At 42.7% G+C, this 17,278-nt stretch overlaps 1 protein-coding gene and 1 pseudogene across 2 annotated transcripts in view; one reads left to right on the forward strand and one right to left on the reverse strand.

Annotated features, from left to right (window-relative positions):
* Window positions 1–16,764, forward strand: part of XRCC2 (X-ray repair cross complementing 2) — a 46,735-nt gene extending 29,971 nt beyond the window's left edge. Inside the window, exons 3-4 of one of the 2 annotated variants that reach the window (XM_074378873.1) lie at window positions 5,824–5,939; window positions 8,959–9,031. In XM_074378873.1, coding sequence (XP_074234974.1) covers window positions 5,824–5,939; window positions 8,959–9,021 — 179 coding nt within the window. In that variant the 3' untranslated portion in view covers window positions 9,022–9,031. Of the gene's footprint in view, window positions 1–5,823; window positions 5,940–8,958 lie in introns of both variants that reach the window. The other variant, XM_003929891.3, reaches the window with a different exon arrangement.
* On the reverse strand, window positions 14,275–15,142 carry LOC101050115 (large ribosomal subunit protein eL6 pseudogene; annotated as a pseudogene).
* Window positions 16,765–17,278: the final 514 nt, after the last annotated feature.

Here is a 17,278-nt window from a genome sequence, read left to right on the forward strand (position 1 = left end):
ATTTTCACTGTATTTTTCTGAATTATTTTTCTAGTAATTGCCCTGGGATTACAACTAACATCTTAATTTCTAACAATCTAGTTTGGATTAATACAAACTTAATTTCATTACTTTGTAAAAAGCTTTGTTACTATAGAGCTATTCCCTGCATCTTTATACATTGTATGCTCATCAACACATTCAATATTGTTACTGAATTAAAGTAATTAAAATGATCACTTAAGAATACTTTCTGGCCAGGCACAGTGGCTCACACCTGTAATCCCTGCACTTTGGAAGGCTGAGGCTTGTAGATCACCTGATGTCAGAAGTTCAAGACCCGCCTGGCCAACATGGTGAAACTTCGTGTCTACAAAAATTAGCCTGGCATGATGGTGGGTGCCTGTAATCCCAGCTACTCAGGAGGCTGAGACAGGAGAATTGCTTGAACCCTGAAGACAGAGGTTGCAGTGAGCCGAGATTGTACCATCCATTGCACTCCAGCCTGGACAATAGAGCAAGAATCAGTCTCCAAAAAAGAAAAAAAAAAAGCTTCCTTCAGTTACAAATATAGAAACACATTTATACTGTCTTTTATAGTTACTTAGTTATATTTACCTGTACTCTTTATTTTCTCATTTGGACTTCAGGTACTGTCTAGTGTCCTTTCATTCAGCCCAAAGGACTCCTCTTAGTATTTCTTGTATGGCAGATTTACTAACCAAAATTCTCTATAACAAAACAAATTTTGATAAAATATATTAGACAAAAAGTGGAATGATCTTTGTATTCTCTCTATAGGGAAGGATAATATTAAGGTGAACCTTATGAAACTGATATTAATATGTTAACATGGGTTTGTGGAACAACTTCTAGATTAGAATATTATAGAAACATTGAAAAACACCATCATGTTTAGTCACTAACAAAAAAGTACTATTGAAGATCCTATAGCTGTGAAACTGGTTAGATGACTACTCCATTGGAACAATAGCAGATAGAGGCCTGGGATTATAAAGATTATTTATCAACAGTAGAAGTTGTTACAGAAAAGCTGAAGTTGACGTAGTAAGAGGTTTAGGGGTTAGAGAGTCTCGATGCCATTGTAAACTTTTTTTTTTTTTTTTTTTTTTTTTTGGGGAGAGAGTCTTGCTCTGCCTCATCTCTATTTTTAGTAGAGATGGGGTTTCATCTGGTCTGGAACACCCGAACAGGCCTCAGGTGATCCGCCTCCCAGAATGCTGGGATTACAGGTGTGAGCCACTGCACCCATCCAAACTTTTTTTTAAAATTTAATTTAATTTAATTTTACTTTAAATTCCTGGATACATATACAGAACGTGCAGGTTTGTTACATACATAAACGTGTGATGTGATAGTTTGCTGTACCTCTCATCCCATTGCCTAGGTTACTTGTTCTAGCTATTTGTCCTGATGTTCTCCCTCCCCTCATGCCTTCTACAGGCCCTGGTGTGTGTTGTTCCCCTCCCTGTGTCAATATGTTCCCATCCAAATCTTTCTTTTATTTTTGTTCTTGTTGTTGTTGTTCTTGAGACAGTCTCTCTCTCTGTCACCCAGGCTGGAGGGCAGTGGCTCGATCTTGGCTCACTGCAACCTCAGCCTCCCAAGTACCTGGAATTACAGGTACACGCCACCATGCCCAGCTAATTTTTTGTATTTTTAGTAGAGACAGAGTTTCAACATGTGGTCCAGGCTGGTCTTGAACTCCTGACCTCAAGTTATCCACCCGCCTCAGCCTCCCAAAGTGTTGGGATTTCAGGAGTGAGCCACTGCGCCCAGTGCTAAACTTTCTTTTGAGATAGGGTTTCACTCTTGTGTCTCAGGCTGGAGTGCAGTGATGCATTGACGGCTCACTGCAGCCTCGAACTCCCCAGGCTCAGGTGGTCCTCCCACCTCTGCGCCACCACGTCCAACTAATTTTTGTATGTTTTGTACAGATGGAGTTTTGCCATGTTGCCCAGGCTGGTCTTGAACACCTGGGCTCAAGCAGTCTCCCCATCTCAGCCTCCCAAAGTGCTGGGATTATAGGCATGAACCTCCACCCTCAACCTGTAAACATTTTTAATGCTTTTTTGAATAGGAGTTATTCAGTACCATGTACCAATTCATTACTTATTTTGTTTTATTTTATTTATATATTTTTTAAAGACGGGGTTTCACCATGTTGGTCAGGCTGGTCTTGAACTCCCGACCTCAGGTGATCCGCCCACCTTGGCCTCCAAAGTACTTGGATTACAGACGTGAGCCACCATGCCCGGCCCAATTCATTACTTCCTTACTTCTGAAATGATTATAATCCGCAAATTCAACATATTTGTTACATAGTTGATAGGTTGGTACCAACATGATAGATTTTTTGGCTTTTCCTTTCTTTTCCTTATTTTGAAGGATCTTTAGATTCATAAATTCTTTCTGACAATCTGTTACCCAAACTCCTTAACAGCATTCTGTTTGTAAGAGTAACTGTCAAGGCCAAATCATCCAGATTTTCTGATTTAGTTTAATATCTTCAAGTGCCAAACCTAGGGGATTTTTTTACTGCAGGTTGTAACGTTCCATACTTTGGCTGGACAAGGATGCTGTAGCAGCCACCGAAACATATGAGACGGTGACTTCAAGTACATCAAAAACTTGTATGATGTCCCCTCTGTAGGACATAATATTTGATTACAAGTTTTTATCTTGACGAGCAAACGGTAAATGTTTATAAAATCAGTAAAACTGCAGGGCGGTGGCTCAAGCCTGTCATCCCAGCACTTTGGGAGGCCGACGCAGGTGGATCACAAGGTCAAGAGATTGAGACCATCCTGGTCAACATGGTGAAACCCCGTCTCTACTAAAAATACAAAAAATTAGCTGGGCATGGTGGCGCGTGCCTGTAATCCCAGCTACTCAGGAGGCTGAGGCAGGAGAACTGCCTGAACCCAGGAGGCGGAGGTTGCGATGAGCCGAGATCGCGCCATTGCACTCCAGCCTGGGTAACAAGAGTGAAACTCCGTCTCAAAAAAAAAAAGATCAGCTGGGCGCGGTGGCTCATGCGTGTAATCCCAGCACTTTGGGAGGCCGAGGCAGGTGGATCACGAGGTCAAGAGATCGAGACCATTCTGTTCAACATGGTGAAACCCCGTCTCTACTAAAAATACAAAAAATTAGCTGGGCATGGTGGTGCGTGCCTGTAGTCCCAGCTACTCGGGAGGCTGAGGCAGGAGAATTGCTTGAACTCAGGAGGCGGAGGTTGCCGTGAGCCGAGATCGCGCCATTGCACTCCAGCCTGGGTAGCAAGAGTGAAACTCCATCTCAAAAAAAAAAAAAAAAAAAAAAGATCAGTAAAACTGATTTCAATTCATCATTAAACATATTTGTGGGGAATAGTTCAGGGACCTTAATGATAATTAATTCATTTGTATCTTGCAAGTTTGCAGCATCTTCCCCAGTTGTTACAAATACCTTTTTAAAATACCTGCTTTGCTATTAATGTGTAAAAGAAAAGAATGTTATCTATCTATTAATCTCTTAGCCAGGGATTTTACCTTGAACTTCTTTGCCTCAGTTTCATTCAGGTCGGCGGGAATCCTTGCCGTCACCCTAGAAGCAGTGAATGCCTCGTCTAGTGCCATTTCCTCCTGTCTTCTGAGTATCTCAGGTTTTTTTTTGTTTGTTTTGTTTTGTTTTGTTTTTTTTGAGACGGAGTTTCGCTTTTGTTACCCAGGCTGGAGTGCAATGGCACGATCTCGGCTCACCGCAACCTCCGCCTCCTGGGTTCAAGCAATTCTCCTGCCTCAGCCTCCTGAGTAGCTGGGATTACAGGCATGCGCCACCATATCCAGCTAATTTTTTGTATTTTTAGTAGAGACGGGGTTCCACCATGTTGACCAGGATGGTCTTGATCTCTTGACCTCGTGATCCACCCGCTTCAGCCTCCCAAAGTGCTGGGATTACAGGCTTGAGCCACCGCGCCCAGCCGAGTATCTCAGTTTTAAAAGTTTGGTTCACAGAGTAAGATGTTAAATAGAATTTTGCAAACTATGTATGCTCCAGGGTCACTATTTTGGACAAACTCAGTGATCTTTTCCCTGCCGTTTTTCATTGTCCTGACTTTTCTGCTGCGTTTATTATTTAGTACTGTTTCATTTTCTTGAAACATTCCCTTTTGCCCTGTAATGTTTTTCTTCCTGGTAATTCTATTTGTTTTAGCTGTCTTCTAATGCCTCTTGTAACTGTGGCTATATCTCAGAAATTTAGTTTTGGCCTTAATTTAAGGTTTATACCCACCCTTCAAAGAGATTTTTCTGTTTTTTTCTCTATTATTTCTGTGTAGATTACTCCCAGACTACTATATCCAGCCCCTATTACCATCTTGAATTCTTTTTTTTGTTTTGTTTTGAGATGGAGTTTTATTCTTGTTGCCTAGGCTGGAGGGCAATGGTTCAATCTCAGCTCACTGTAGCCTCCGCCTCCCAGGTTCAAGCAATTCTTCTCCCTCAGCCTCCCAAGTAGCTGCATTACAGGCATGTGCCACTATGCCTGGATAATTTTGGTATTTTTAGTAGAGAGAGTTTCGTCATGTTGGCCAGGCTGGTCTTGAACTCCTGACCTCAGGTGTTCCACCCACCTCAGCCTCCCAAAGTGTTGGGATTACAGGCGTGAGCCACTCCTCCCAGTTTACCATCTTGAATCTTAAACCTTGAATCTTGGCTGTAGGACATTTTCATTTGTGATACCTAGAGATACGTTTGAAAAACCATACCATTTTGAAAGCTAAACTTTTGCTAGAATACTCAATGTGAATTATGTGAATTAAAATTTTCTACTTTGGGCTGGCTGTGGTGGTACATACTTGTAATTCTAGCACTTTGGGAGGCTGAGGTGGATGAATCAGTTGAGCCCAGGAATTTGAGACCAGCCTGGGCAACTTAGCAAGACCCTATCTCTACGAAAAAATGCAAAAGAAGTTAGCCACGCATAGTGGCACACACCTGTGGTCCCAGCTACTCAGGAGGCTGAGGTGGGAGCATGGCTTGAGGCTGGGAGGCAGAAGTTGTAGTGAGCTGAGGTCATGCCACTGTACTCTTGCCTGGATGACAGAGTGAGATCCTTTCTCAAAGAAAAAAGAAAAGTCTACTTTGTGTCTGTATTTGATTTGTGCAGATGCTTCCAAACCCATCTGTGGGAAGAACTTTAAAATCACCACCTTAGGTTTTCCTGCTGTATTAGTCCATTTTCATGCTGCTGATAAAGATGTCCCCAAGACTGGGCAATTTGCAAAAGAAAGAGTTTAATTAGACCTACAGTTCCACATGGCTGGGGAGGCCTCACCATCACGGCAGAGGCAAGTCACATCTTACCTGGATGGCAGCAAGCAGAGAGAGCTTGTGCAGATAAACTCTCCCTTAATGATAACCATCAGATCTTGTGAGACTTGGTATCACAAGAACAGCACAGGAAAGACCTGCCCCGATGATTTGATTACCACCCCCTTGGTCCCTCCCACAGTATGTGGGAATTCAAATTAGATCTGGGTGGGTACACAGCCAAACCATATTGCCTGCAGGACTGAGGCCCTCACCATGCTAAGTGTGAGCACCCTGTAGTCTCTGGGCAGCAGGCGCCACAACAGGCAGTTTGCTCCTCTTGCTTTGCCTCCTGTGTTGGTCACTTTGTCAGGCCTGGTCTCGGATTTTTCTACCTCGTGAACTCTGCCACCAAAGCCACACGCCCCACCTGTCGCTCCCTACCAGAGCTGCTTCCTTTCAAAATGCCAGTTCCACAATTGGCTTTTAGGCCCTTAACCCTCACAAACCGACTTACATTTTTATTCTTTAGCTGTCTCTCAAGAGGAGCTCAAGAAGATGGTAACTGATGAAGCACACTCAGAAGTTCCTGGGTTTTGTGCTGGAAACAATACTCAAGTCCCAGCCTTCGAGAAGCTAACAGGAAATGTAATCAAGTAAATTGTCAGTGATTATGTAGTGTGATCCATGTGGTGATGGGAGATGATAGAGTTCGCTTTTGTTTCCTCAGTGTTATTAGGACCAAATAAGATACATATGAGGCAGCCTCTTTGAAGCATGCATTACTCTAGGAAGCTTGGTTGCTGAGGGTCAGCCTGTCTGGCTACTTCTCTGCAAGCAGGAGAGGGAGGATTCTCTGAGCAAGAGAGGGAGCATTTGCTGTGGTCTGCTTATTGGTTTCGCCATCTGTGCTTCTGCATGGTCCATAGTTCTCTACCACATATGGCAGTAAAAGACGCTTGGTAGGAATGGGGGGGTTCAGCTTAGCTCCTCAGTAGCATAGTAGGAAAGGGCGCACTGAACATCTGGGTGGAATACAGGTTTAGTTGCTATGTTAACTTTTAATTATATGGACAGTTGTTAATAGCAAAATAGTTCTCCTTGAGGCTGGAATCTTTTTTTTTTTTTTTTTTTTTTTAAAGAGACGAAGTCTTCCTCTGTTGCCTGGGCTAGAGTGCAGTGGCATGATCACGGCTGACTGTAGCCTCAACCTCAGGGGCTCCCACTTCAGTCTCTTCAGTAGCTGAGACTGGTACTATAGTCACATGCCACCACACCCAGCTATTTCCTTTTTCAAATTTTTTGTAGAGGCAGGATCTCCCTATGTTGCCCAGGTTTGTCATGAACTCCTGGGTCCAAGTGATCCTCCTACTTCACCCTCCCAAAGTGCTGGATTACAGATGTGAGCCACTGTGCCCAGGCCTGTGTAGAAATCTTAAATGCAAAAGAGAAGTCTGTGAAAACTGATAACATACTATGCTATAAGAAAGCCTAAGCCAGGCATGGTGGCTCATGCTTGTAATCCCAGCACTTTGGGAGGCTGAGGCAGGCAGATCACTTGAGCCCAGGATTTCAGTGCCAGCTTTTGCAACATGGTGGAACCCAGTCTCTACAAGAAATACAAAAATTTGCTGGGCATGATGACACTTCCCTGTAGTCTCAACTACTTCAGAGGGTGAGGTGTAATCATTTTTTAAAGTTCTTCTTAAGGTAAATTTAGAATTCCAAGTTGTATGTAAGATTATGGTGGAAATTTGGTGCAGTCTTGGCTCACTGTAGCCTCTACCTCCTGGGCTGAACTGATTCTCCAACCTCAGCCTCCCAGTTAGCTGGGACTACTGATGCAGATCACCACGGCTGGCTTTTTTTTTTTTTAATTGTAGAGTCAGGGTTTCACTATATTGACCAGGCTGACATCAAACTCTTGGGCTCAAGTGATCCTCCTGCCTTGGCCTTCCTAAGTGCTGGGAATTAAAGGTGTGAGCTACTGTACCCAGCCTAGATTTCTTACATATCATTTATGAATATTCCAATATACAACGGTTTGTTCATAATAAGAAGGCCGGGTGCAGTGGCTCACATCTGTAATCCCAGCACTTTGGGAGGCCAAGCCAGGTAGATCACCTGAGGTTAAGAGTTCAAGACTAGCCTGGCCAACATAGTGAAACCCCATCTGTACCAAAAATACAAAAACTAGCTGGGTGTGTTAGCGCACACCTGTAATCCCAGCTACCGGAGAGGCAGAGGCTGGAGAATTGCTGGAACCTAGGAGGCGGAGGTTGCAGTGAGCCAAGATCAGGCCACTGTACTCCACTGTACTCCACTGTACTCCACTGTACTCCACTGTACTCCACTGTACTCCACTGTACTCTGGGCAACAGAGCAAGACTTTATGTCAAAATAATAAGAAAATTAAGTAATTGAATTCTTATATAGACCATCATTTGGTTGGGGCTAATAATCTGCATTTTAACATTGTGTTTCCAGTCAGGTAGTTCAGCCATAAATTAATTACAAGCAAGAGTCAAATGCCACTGTTGAGTGGATTTTGAAAGGCTCGAAAAGCAAGGCAACTTCCACAGTGTCATTTGATTTAACTTGCACTGTCCTCAGTGAGTTCTTTGAACCAATATAGAAGGAGGGTTGGAGTCTTTAAAGTTCAGAGTAGTCGACTTTGATATTTAATGCTAGGAAAATGATTTGGAATGCAGCTGGACATAGTTTTAAGAGATAATACAAGTAGCAAAGAATAACTGAAGAGGCAGTTTGGGAACGTGTAAGGGCGTTTTCAGTTGGATGAAGGAAGCTGTTGGCATTTAGGGCCTGAGAGCCACGGGCTGCCTCAATAATATGTGAAACCACAAAATCCAGAATTGTTCCCCCCATAACATCAGTAACTTGAGAAGCCCCTCATTAGAGAGTGCTTTCTCCTGCATGTCAGAGGAGTCCAGCTTAGTGGCTTGGCCAGGTGGAGGCTTGTTTTCCTCACATCCTGAGCGGCACAGAGAGAGAGAGAGGCTGTGCTTGGCTGTGAGGGACGCCGTATGCCCAGAGTAGAGTCCTAGGTAGTTCTGTCTTCTGTGCCATCCTGAGGGTGGGCTTTCATCTGCTTCCAGATGGCTGCTCCACCTCCACAGGAGGGCGCGGCAAGGCAGAAGTGGCCCCTGGATAGGAAAGCAAAACTTACAAATCATCAACAGTGAGCAGCCTACATCTCATTGGCAACAGCTGTGTTACCTGGTAACCTTTCTTTTCAAAGGAGACTAAGAAAAATAGTTTTAAAGTGGACACATTTCCCTCCCCATCAAATTAGGGTTTTATACTAGGAAGAGGGGAAGAATGGATATGGTGTAATCAACTACCAGAAATGGTGTGTACTCCAGGAATCAGATTTTGGAAAGGCCCTACGTCTGTGAAATCTCGCAAGTTTAAATGGGAGTGCGTGTGAACCTGGCCGGAGGAGTGTCCTCTAGCTCCTTCCAGCCTCAGCAGTGGGCTTTCATTTCCTTAGCTATTGCATTTGCTTATATGGATCAGTTTAGCAAGTGAATTTAAATTTTCTTTCACATTCCAGTAAATGTCTTGTTAAACTTTTTTGCAGACTTTGCATTTTGTAGCCTACTCTTGAGCTGCTGCATTTTGACTGAGATTTTAAAATTTTACACAGGTGATATTCTTGAATTTCATGGCCCAGAAGGGACAGGAAAAACAGAAATGCTTTATCACTTAACAGCACGATGTATACTTCCCAAATCAGAAGGAGGCCTGGAAGTAGAGGTCGTATTTGTTGATACAGATTACCACTTTGATATGCTCCGTCTTGTTACAATCCTCGAGCACAGACTATCCCAGAGCTCTGAAGAAAGGATCAAGTGCTGCCTGGGAAGACTGTTTCTGGTGTACTGCAGTAGCAGCACCCACTTACTTCTCACGCTTTACTCACTAGAAAATATGTTCTGTAGTCGCCCGTCTCTTTGCCTTTTGATTTTGGATAGCTTGTCAGCTTTTTACTGGATTGACCGCGCCAATGGAGGAGAAAGTGTTAACTTACAGGAGTCTACTCTGAAGAAATGTTCTCAGTTCTTAGAGAAACTTGTAAATGACTATCGCCTGGTTCTTTTTGCAACCACTCAAACTCTAATGCAGAAAGCCTCAAACTCGGTGGAAGAACCTTCTCATGCCTCCCAACGCCTGTGTGACGTGGACATAGACTACAGACCCTATCTCTGTAAAGCATGGCAGCAAGTGGTAAAGCACAGGATATTTTTCTCCAAACAAGATGATTCAAAAAGCAGAAACCAATTTTCATTAGTTTCACGCTGTTTAAAAAGTAAGAGTTTAAAGAAACATTTTTTTATTATTGGAGAAAGTGGGGTTGAATTTTGTTGATATATATCATAAAGTAGTCTTTTGCAGGGTATTATGCAAGTCTTAAAGTTTTTCTTTTTTAAGACAACATCTCGCTCTATATTCCAGGCTGGAGTATAGTGGCACAATCATGGCTCACTGCAGCCTTGAACTCCTGGCCTCAAGGGATCCTCCTATGTGTGCCTCCCAGAGTGCAGGGATTACAGGCGTGTGCCACTGCACCCGGCCAAAAGTTTTCTCTTTTTTTTTGAGACAGAGTCTCACTCTGTCACTCAGGCAGGAGTGCCGTGGCGCGATCTTGGCTCACTGCAACCGCTGCCTGCTGGGTTCAAGTGATTTTCCTGCCTTAGTCTCCCAAGTAGCTGAGATTACAGGCGCCCACCACCATGCCCGGCTGACTTTTGTATTTTTAATGGCGACTGGGTTTCACTATGTTGGCCAGGCTGGTCTCGAACTCCTGACCTCAAGTGATCCACCTGCCATGGCCTGCCAAAGTGCTGGGATTATAGGCGTGAGCCTCCGCGCCGGCCCTAAAGTTTTAAACTCTAGGGTAATTAACAGTATTTCTTTACAGAATGGATTTGTTAAAACTAGTACAATAAAACTAAAGACTATTCTGTTTCTAGGCTGTTGAATCAAAGTGGTATTAACAATTAAACTTTGTGTTAAGCTTGCTTTAAAAGCAAATAAATAATGTATACATATACTACATATATCTGCCTAAATAAGCTGGACATTTACAACTTGGTGTCACATTTTTGGAATTTCGTTAAGTACTTTTTTTTGTTTAAGAAACTTTACAGGCCAGGTGCAGTGGCACACGCCTATCATCCCAGCACTTTTGGAGGCCAAGGCGGGCAGATCATGAGGTCGAGAGATGGAGACCATCCTGGCCAACACAGAGAAACCCTGTCTCTACTAAAATATAAAAATTAGCTGGGCATGGTGGCACGTGTCCAGTCCCAGCTACTTGGGAGGCTGAGGCTGAGGAGAATTGCTTGATCCCAGGAGGCAGAGGTTTCAGTGAGCCGAGATCGAGCCACTGCACTCCAGCCTGGCGCCTGGCGACAAAGGGATACTATGTCTCAAAAAAAAAAGAAAAGAAAAGAAACTTTACATAAATGCATTTCTTTCTTCTTCTTCTTTTTTTTTGAGACGGAGTCTTACTCCGTTGCCCAGGCTGGAGTGCAGTCTAAGTAGCATGACACATGCCTCTAGTCCCAGCTACTGTTAGCTACTATTAGCTGGGACTAGAGGCATGTGTCACAACACCCAGCTAAGTTTTGTATCTGGTTTCACCATGTTGGCCAGGCTGGTCTTGAACTCCTGGCCTGAAGTGATCCACCTGCCTCAGCATCCCAAAGTTCTGGGATTACAGGTATGAGCCATCGTGCCTGGCATCTTTTCTTTTCTCTCCTTTTCTCTCTCACTTTTTTTTTTTTTTTAAAACAGGATCTCACTCTGTTTCCCAGGCTAGAGTGCAATGGTGCAGTCACAGCTTGCTGCAGCCTCAACCTCCTGGGTTCAAATGACCCTCCTACCTCGGCCTCTTGAGTAGCTCGGACTATAGGCATGGGCCACCACATCCTGCTAATTTTTGTATTTTTTGGTAGAGACAGGCTTCACCATGTTGGCCAGGCTTGTCTCAAATTCCTGTGCTCAAGCAATCCATCTAGCTCAGCCTCCCAATGTGCTGAAATTACAGGTGTGAGCCACCATGCACAGCCAATTACTAGTATTCTCTTACCTATTTAGAACAGTCAGGCATACCTCTAAGTGGATGGAATCATTTCCAGCTGAGAGCTGGACAGGCACTTTTTTTGTTGTTTGTTTTTGAGATGGACTCTCTCCCTCTGCTGCCTAGGCTAGAGTGTGGTGGTGTAATCTTGGCTCACTGCAACCTCCACCTCCTAGGTTCAAGTGATTCTCCTGCCTCAGCCTCCCGAGTAGCTAGAATTACAGGCATGTGCCACCATGCCCAGCTAATTTTTGTATTTTTAAAAGTACAGATGGGGTTTCACCATGTTGGTCAGGCTGGCCTCAAACTCCTGACCTCAAGTGATCGACTGCCTTGGCCTCCCAAAGTGCTGGGATTACAGGTGTGAGCCATCATGCCCGGCCTGGACAGGAACTTCAGTGCAGAGATGGCCCAAATGGGTGTGTGCACCTCAAGGGGTATACAAGGAGATGTGTCGTGGTGGAGGAAGAAAATTTTAGAAATTCTCTTAACATATTTAATTCAAGAAGAGATCAATTTGTATCAGTTTGATATTTAGATTGACCTCAGCAGTCTCCTTCAATCTGTATGTCAGAATGTCATATGTCACATATGTATCTGAGTTACTCCGTGGGAAAAGTGGAAGGATTTGGAGTAGTGTCCTCATGGGCTTGTTCATTTCTAGGTTACCTATTCAGTTAAAACTATTTATCTGTAAATGCACTTACCTAATGGAAGTTTCTTTCTTCTTTCTTTATTTCTTTTTTTTTTGAAACGGAGTCTCATTCTGTTGCCCAGGCTGGAGTGCAGTGGCGTGATCTTGGCTCACTGCAACCTCCGCCTCCCAGACTCAAGCAATTCTCCTGCCTCAGCCTTCTGAGTAGCTGGGATTACAGGCGCCCACCACTACACCTGGCTAATTTTTGTATTTTTAGTGGAGACGGGTTTCACCATGTTGGCAATGCTGGTCTTGAACTTGTGACCTCAGGTGATCCACCCACATTGGCCTCCCAAAGTGCTGGGATTACAGGCTTGAGCCCCTACACGTGGCCATGAATATGTTTAACATTTTATTTTATAGTTCATCTTTCTAAATTGTGTATACTTTTATTATATGCAATACATATTAGACATAATTTTTGTTTTTAGGCGGAGTTTCCCTCGTGTTGCCCAGGTTAGAGTGCTATGGCACAATTTCGACTTATGGCAACCTCTACCTCCTGGGTTCAAGCAATTCTCCTGCCTCAGCCTCCCAAGTAGCTGGAATTACATGCATGTGCCACCATGCCCAGCTATTTTTTTGTATTTTTAGTAGAGATGGGGTTTCTCCATGTTTGTTAGACTAGTCTCGAATTCCTGACCTAACTGCCTCAGGTTCGCAAAGTGCTGGAATTACAGGCGTGAGCCACTGTGCCTGGCCATACATAAGTAATTTATAAACATTTCTAAGTTGGGGAAATATGCTAATTTCGCCCCATCAGTGTGTATGGTCAGGGCAATTCAGAATCCTCCTCTACTCTAGAGTACTACTTTCAGCTCTCAAGAAAAATGTGAATATTCAGTTACCTTCCCTTTCAGGCTCTGTAAAGGGTGTGCCAAGTGTGTATGAAAAACTCAGCAACTCTCAGCAGAATTCTAGCCTTAAATATGATAGGATTTTCCATTTCCCCTTTCTGTAAATGAGTTAATTTAACGGACTGTTATTCACTGATTTATAACTTACTCTTTAGGAAAATGATTAAAAAATAATGACCTTTCATATTAACTTAAATTATCAATTATATAATAATGTATCAGACTAAAGACTGCATTATCTTAAAATGATTTGTTATTTGACATGTCGGAAAGAATTAATACTGGTTAGGCTGGGTGCGGTGGCTTACACCTGTAATGCCAGCTCTTTGGGAGGCCGAGATGGGTGGATCACTTGAGGTCGGGATGTCAAAACCAACCTGGCCAACATGGTGAAACCCTGTCTCTACTAAAAGTACAAAAATTAGCTGGGCGTGGTGACGCACACCTACAGTCTAAGCTACCAGGGAGGCTGAGGCAAGAAAATTGCTTGAGCCCTGGCAGCCAAAGTTGCAGTGAGCTAAGATCATGCCACTGCACTCCAGCCTGGGCCACATAGCAAGACTCCATCTCAAAAAGAATATTCATTAACAACAAAAAAAATTTTAAACTAAAAGTTATACACTACAGAAAATTTAAGGCTGCCATGGTGGCTCACATCTATAATCCCAGCACTTTGGGAGGCTGAGGCAGATGGATCATTTGAGGTCAAGAGTTTGAGACCAGCCTGGCCAATATGGTGAAAACCTGTCTCTACTAAAAATACAAAAAAAAAAAAAATAGATTAGCCAGGCAGTAGTGGCACATGCCTGTAATCCCAGCTACTCGGGAGGCTGAGGCAGGAGAATTGTTTGAGCCTGGGAGGCAGAGGTTGCAGTGAGCTGAGATTGCATAACTGCATTCCAGTCTGTGCGACAGAGTGAGACCCTGTCTCAAACAAAAAAAAAGAGAAGAAACTTCAGTACTTGTAAAGAGTACTTTGTAAAGAGAAAGAGATAGAGACACCACACTGTAAGTTACATATGTAGCAGACACCAGGGATGCTGGATGAAACCAGAATAATAATAGAAGTACATGATTACAAATCTTATAATATTTATCCCATTTATTTATCTTACCTGCAAAAGAAACATGGGGATCATAAAATACTTTTCGTCGGGGTCATTGTGAGACTCTGGTAGAAAAGAAATGCATGTGAAAATTAGTTCAGACATTCATTTAATATATACTATACAAAGTTAATATGGTAGTTACCTTATCACTTGCTTCAAATATATAGTTTTCTACTTTTTTTTAAAAAAGGTAATCAGTTATTTAAGTAGATTATTAGAACATTTTAAACAGCGATTTGTGAGGATAAATTCCATTTGTCAGGGCAAACACAGATCGCAGGTAGCTGTGGAGCTGAGGAATAGCTTTGATTTTTGGTAAAATTTGTGAGTCCACAGCTTTCTGATCAATCTTGCGCTGCTCTGTAATCTTGTGTTTCTCTTTTTCTGTGTCGAAGATCTCACCTTCCTGGTGTCTGGGCTTCCACAACTTCTTGTTCTTGAAGTAAGCATCAGTAAGATGTTTTGGGATTTTTACGTTGCTGATACCAATTTTGGTTGAGGCGGCAATGACAAATTTCTGGTGCGTTCTTCGCAGAGAAACTCGATTGAGGACCAGAGGTCCAGTCACAAGTAACAGGCTACTGGCCAGCTGCTTCAGGAAAACCACCCTCTTGCCCTGTGGCGTCCAGTGAGGATGATCAGAATGGTCCCGGGGTGATGCTGGCTCGCAGTTTGCTCACGTGCTGACTAAAGGGTTTTTTGCCTTGGCTCAGCAGCTTTCGAGGCACATCTTCGGTAGGATAATACCTAGGCATTTTGCGAAGTTTAACCACTCGGGTACCGCCGTTTTTGTCACCACCACGTTTTGTAACAGCTGCAAGAACCTTCTCCTTTTTCTTTTCAACCTTGGATTTAGCCTCTGAGCACTTCCTCTCGTACACGGCCTTTCTGGAATACGTGGCAGATCGGGAACACCTGCCGATTCCTCTGACAAGGACAGGATTGCGGCTGCAATGGGGCTTCCCCTTCTTGGGCTTTTTGGCCTTGAGGTTACCCTTTTTCACTTTGCTACCCTCATCAGCCTTCTTGGCTTCAGGTTTCTTCTCTTTAGTATCTGACTTCTCAACTTTTTCACCCGCCATCTTGCAAGATGGGAAGGAGTAGTTTTCTACTTTTAACCACAAGATGCTGTATTATTTCCTTCAAGGCTTAGCTTAAAAAAAAAAAAAAAAAAAAAAAAGCTGTATTATTAATATCATTAATTTTTTATGTAGACTACTCAGTTATTTATGGATTTTCTAAGAATGAAAGTGAAATAGACATTTTCAGATAAAGAAAAACAGAATTTACTGCCAAAATTTCTTCAGTAAACGAACTTCGAAAAGTTATACTTCAAGGAAAGTAAATCTGAGATGTAAGAACTAATGATGAGTAAATGGTAAGCACTTGAGTAAATCTAAAGAAATACTGATAGTAAGGCAATCCTAAGCAAAAATAACAAAGCTGGAGGCATCACACTACCCAGCTTCAAACTATATTGCGAGGCTACAGTAACCAAAACAGCATAGTACTGGTACAAAAACAGACACATAGAGCAATGGAACAGAAGAGGTAATTCAGAAATGAGACCGCACACCTATAATTTTCTGATCTTTGACAAACCTGACAAAAGCAATGGGCAATGAATTCTCTGTTCGATAAATGGTGCTGGGATAACTGACCAGCCAGTTATGCAGAAGATTTAAAATGGGCCCCTTCCTTACACCATATACAAAAATTAAACTCAAGATGGATTAAAGACTTAATGTAAAACCCCAAACAATAAAAATCCTGGAAGATACTCCAGGCAATACCATTCAGGACATAGGCACAGTCAAAGATTTCATGATGAAGATGCCAAAACCAGTTGTAACAAAAGCAAAAATTAACAAATGGGATTTAATTTTAAACTATAGAGCTTCTGCACAGCAAAAGAAACCATCAACAGTAAACAAACAACTTACAGAATGGGAGAAAATTGTTGCAAACTATGCATCTGAGAAAGGTTTGATATCCAGCATCTATAAGAAACTTAAACAAATTTAGAAGAAAAAAACACTCCATTAAAAAGAGGGCAAAGGACATGAATAGACACTTTTCAAAAGAAGACATTTGTGGCCAAGAATCCTATGGAAAAAAAGCTCAACATCACTGAGCATTAGAGAAATGCAAATCAAAGCCACAGTGAGATATCATCTCACATCAGTCAGAATGGCTATCATAAAAATGTAAAAAAAATAGCATGCTAGCGAGGTTGTGGAGAAAAAGATATGATTGTACACTGTTGGTGGAAGTGTAAACTTGTTCAACTATTGTGGAAGGCAGTGTGGCGATAAAGGGAGATACCATTCGACCCAGCAATCTCATTACTGGGTATACACCCAAAGGAATAGAAATGATTCTGTTATAAAGACACGTGCACACATATGTTCATTGCAGCACTGTTCACAATAGCAACAGCATAAAACCAACTTAGATGCCCATCAGTGATAGACTGGATTAAAAAAACGAGGTACATACACACTGTGGAATACTATGCAGCCGTAAGATCCTTCTTAAGCCATAAGATCACTTAAGCCCAGGGTCATGTCCTTTGTCAGGGACATGGATGGGGCTGGAGGCTATTTTCCTTAGCAAACTAACAGGAACAGAAAACCAGGTACTGCATGTTCTCACTTATGAGTGGGAGCTAAATGATGAGAACACATGGACATAAAGAAGGGAACCACACACATTGAGGCCAACATGAGGGTGGAGGGTTGGAGGGAGAAGAGCAGAAAGAATAACTGTTGGGTACCTGGGTGACAAAATAATCTGTACAACAAACCCCCATGACACGTTTACCTATATAACCTGCCCATGTACCCTTGAAATTAAACAGTTTTACAAAGTTGATAGTATAAAACTATTTGATTTGTGAGGAAAAAAACGTAAAGTTAAAATTCAGAATAACCTATTGCCTCCTGTAATCCTGTATATGTAAGGTAAGTAATTGAACTTATTCAACCTGATCATCTTGCATTACTCTTTTTTGTTGCTGTTTTGAGGCAGGCTCTTTGTCACCCAGGCTGGAGTGTAGTAGCATGATCTTGGCTCACTGCAGCCTACACCTTCTGGGCTGAAGTGATCCTTCCACCTTAGCTGCCTGAGGAGCTAAAACTACAGGTGTGCACCATCACACCTGGCTATTTTGGGGGCAGGGTTAGAGACGGGTCTCCCTGTGTTGTCCAGGCTGGTCT

The sequence above is a fragment of the Saimiri boliviensis genome, chromosome 10 (genome assembly GCF_048565385.1).
Source record: "Saimiri boliviensis isolate mSaiBol1 chromosome 10, mSaiBol1.pri, whole genome shotgun sequence".
Classification (NCBI taxonomy): Eukaryota; Metazoa; Chordata; class Mammalia; order Primates; family Cebidae; genus Saimiri; species Saimiri boliviensis.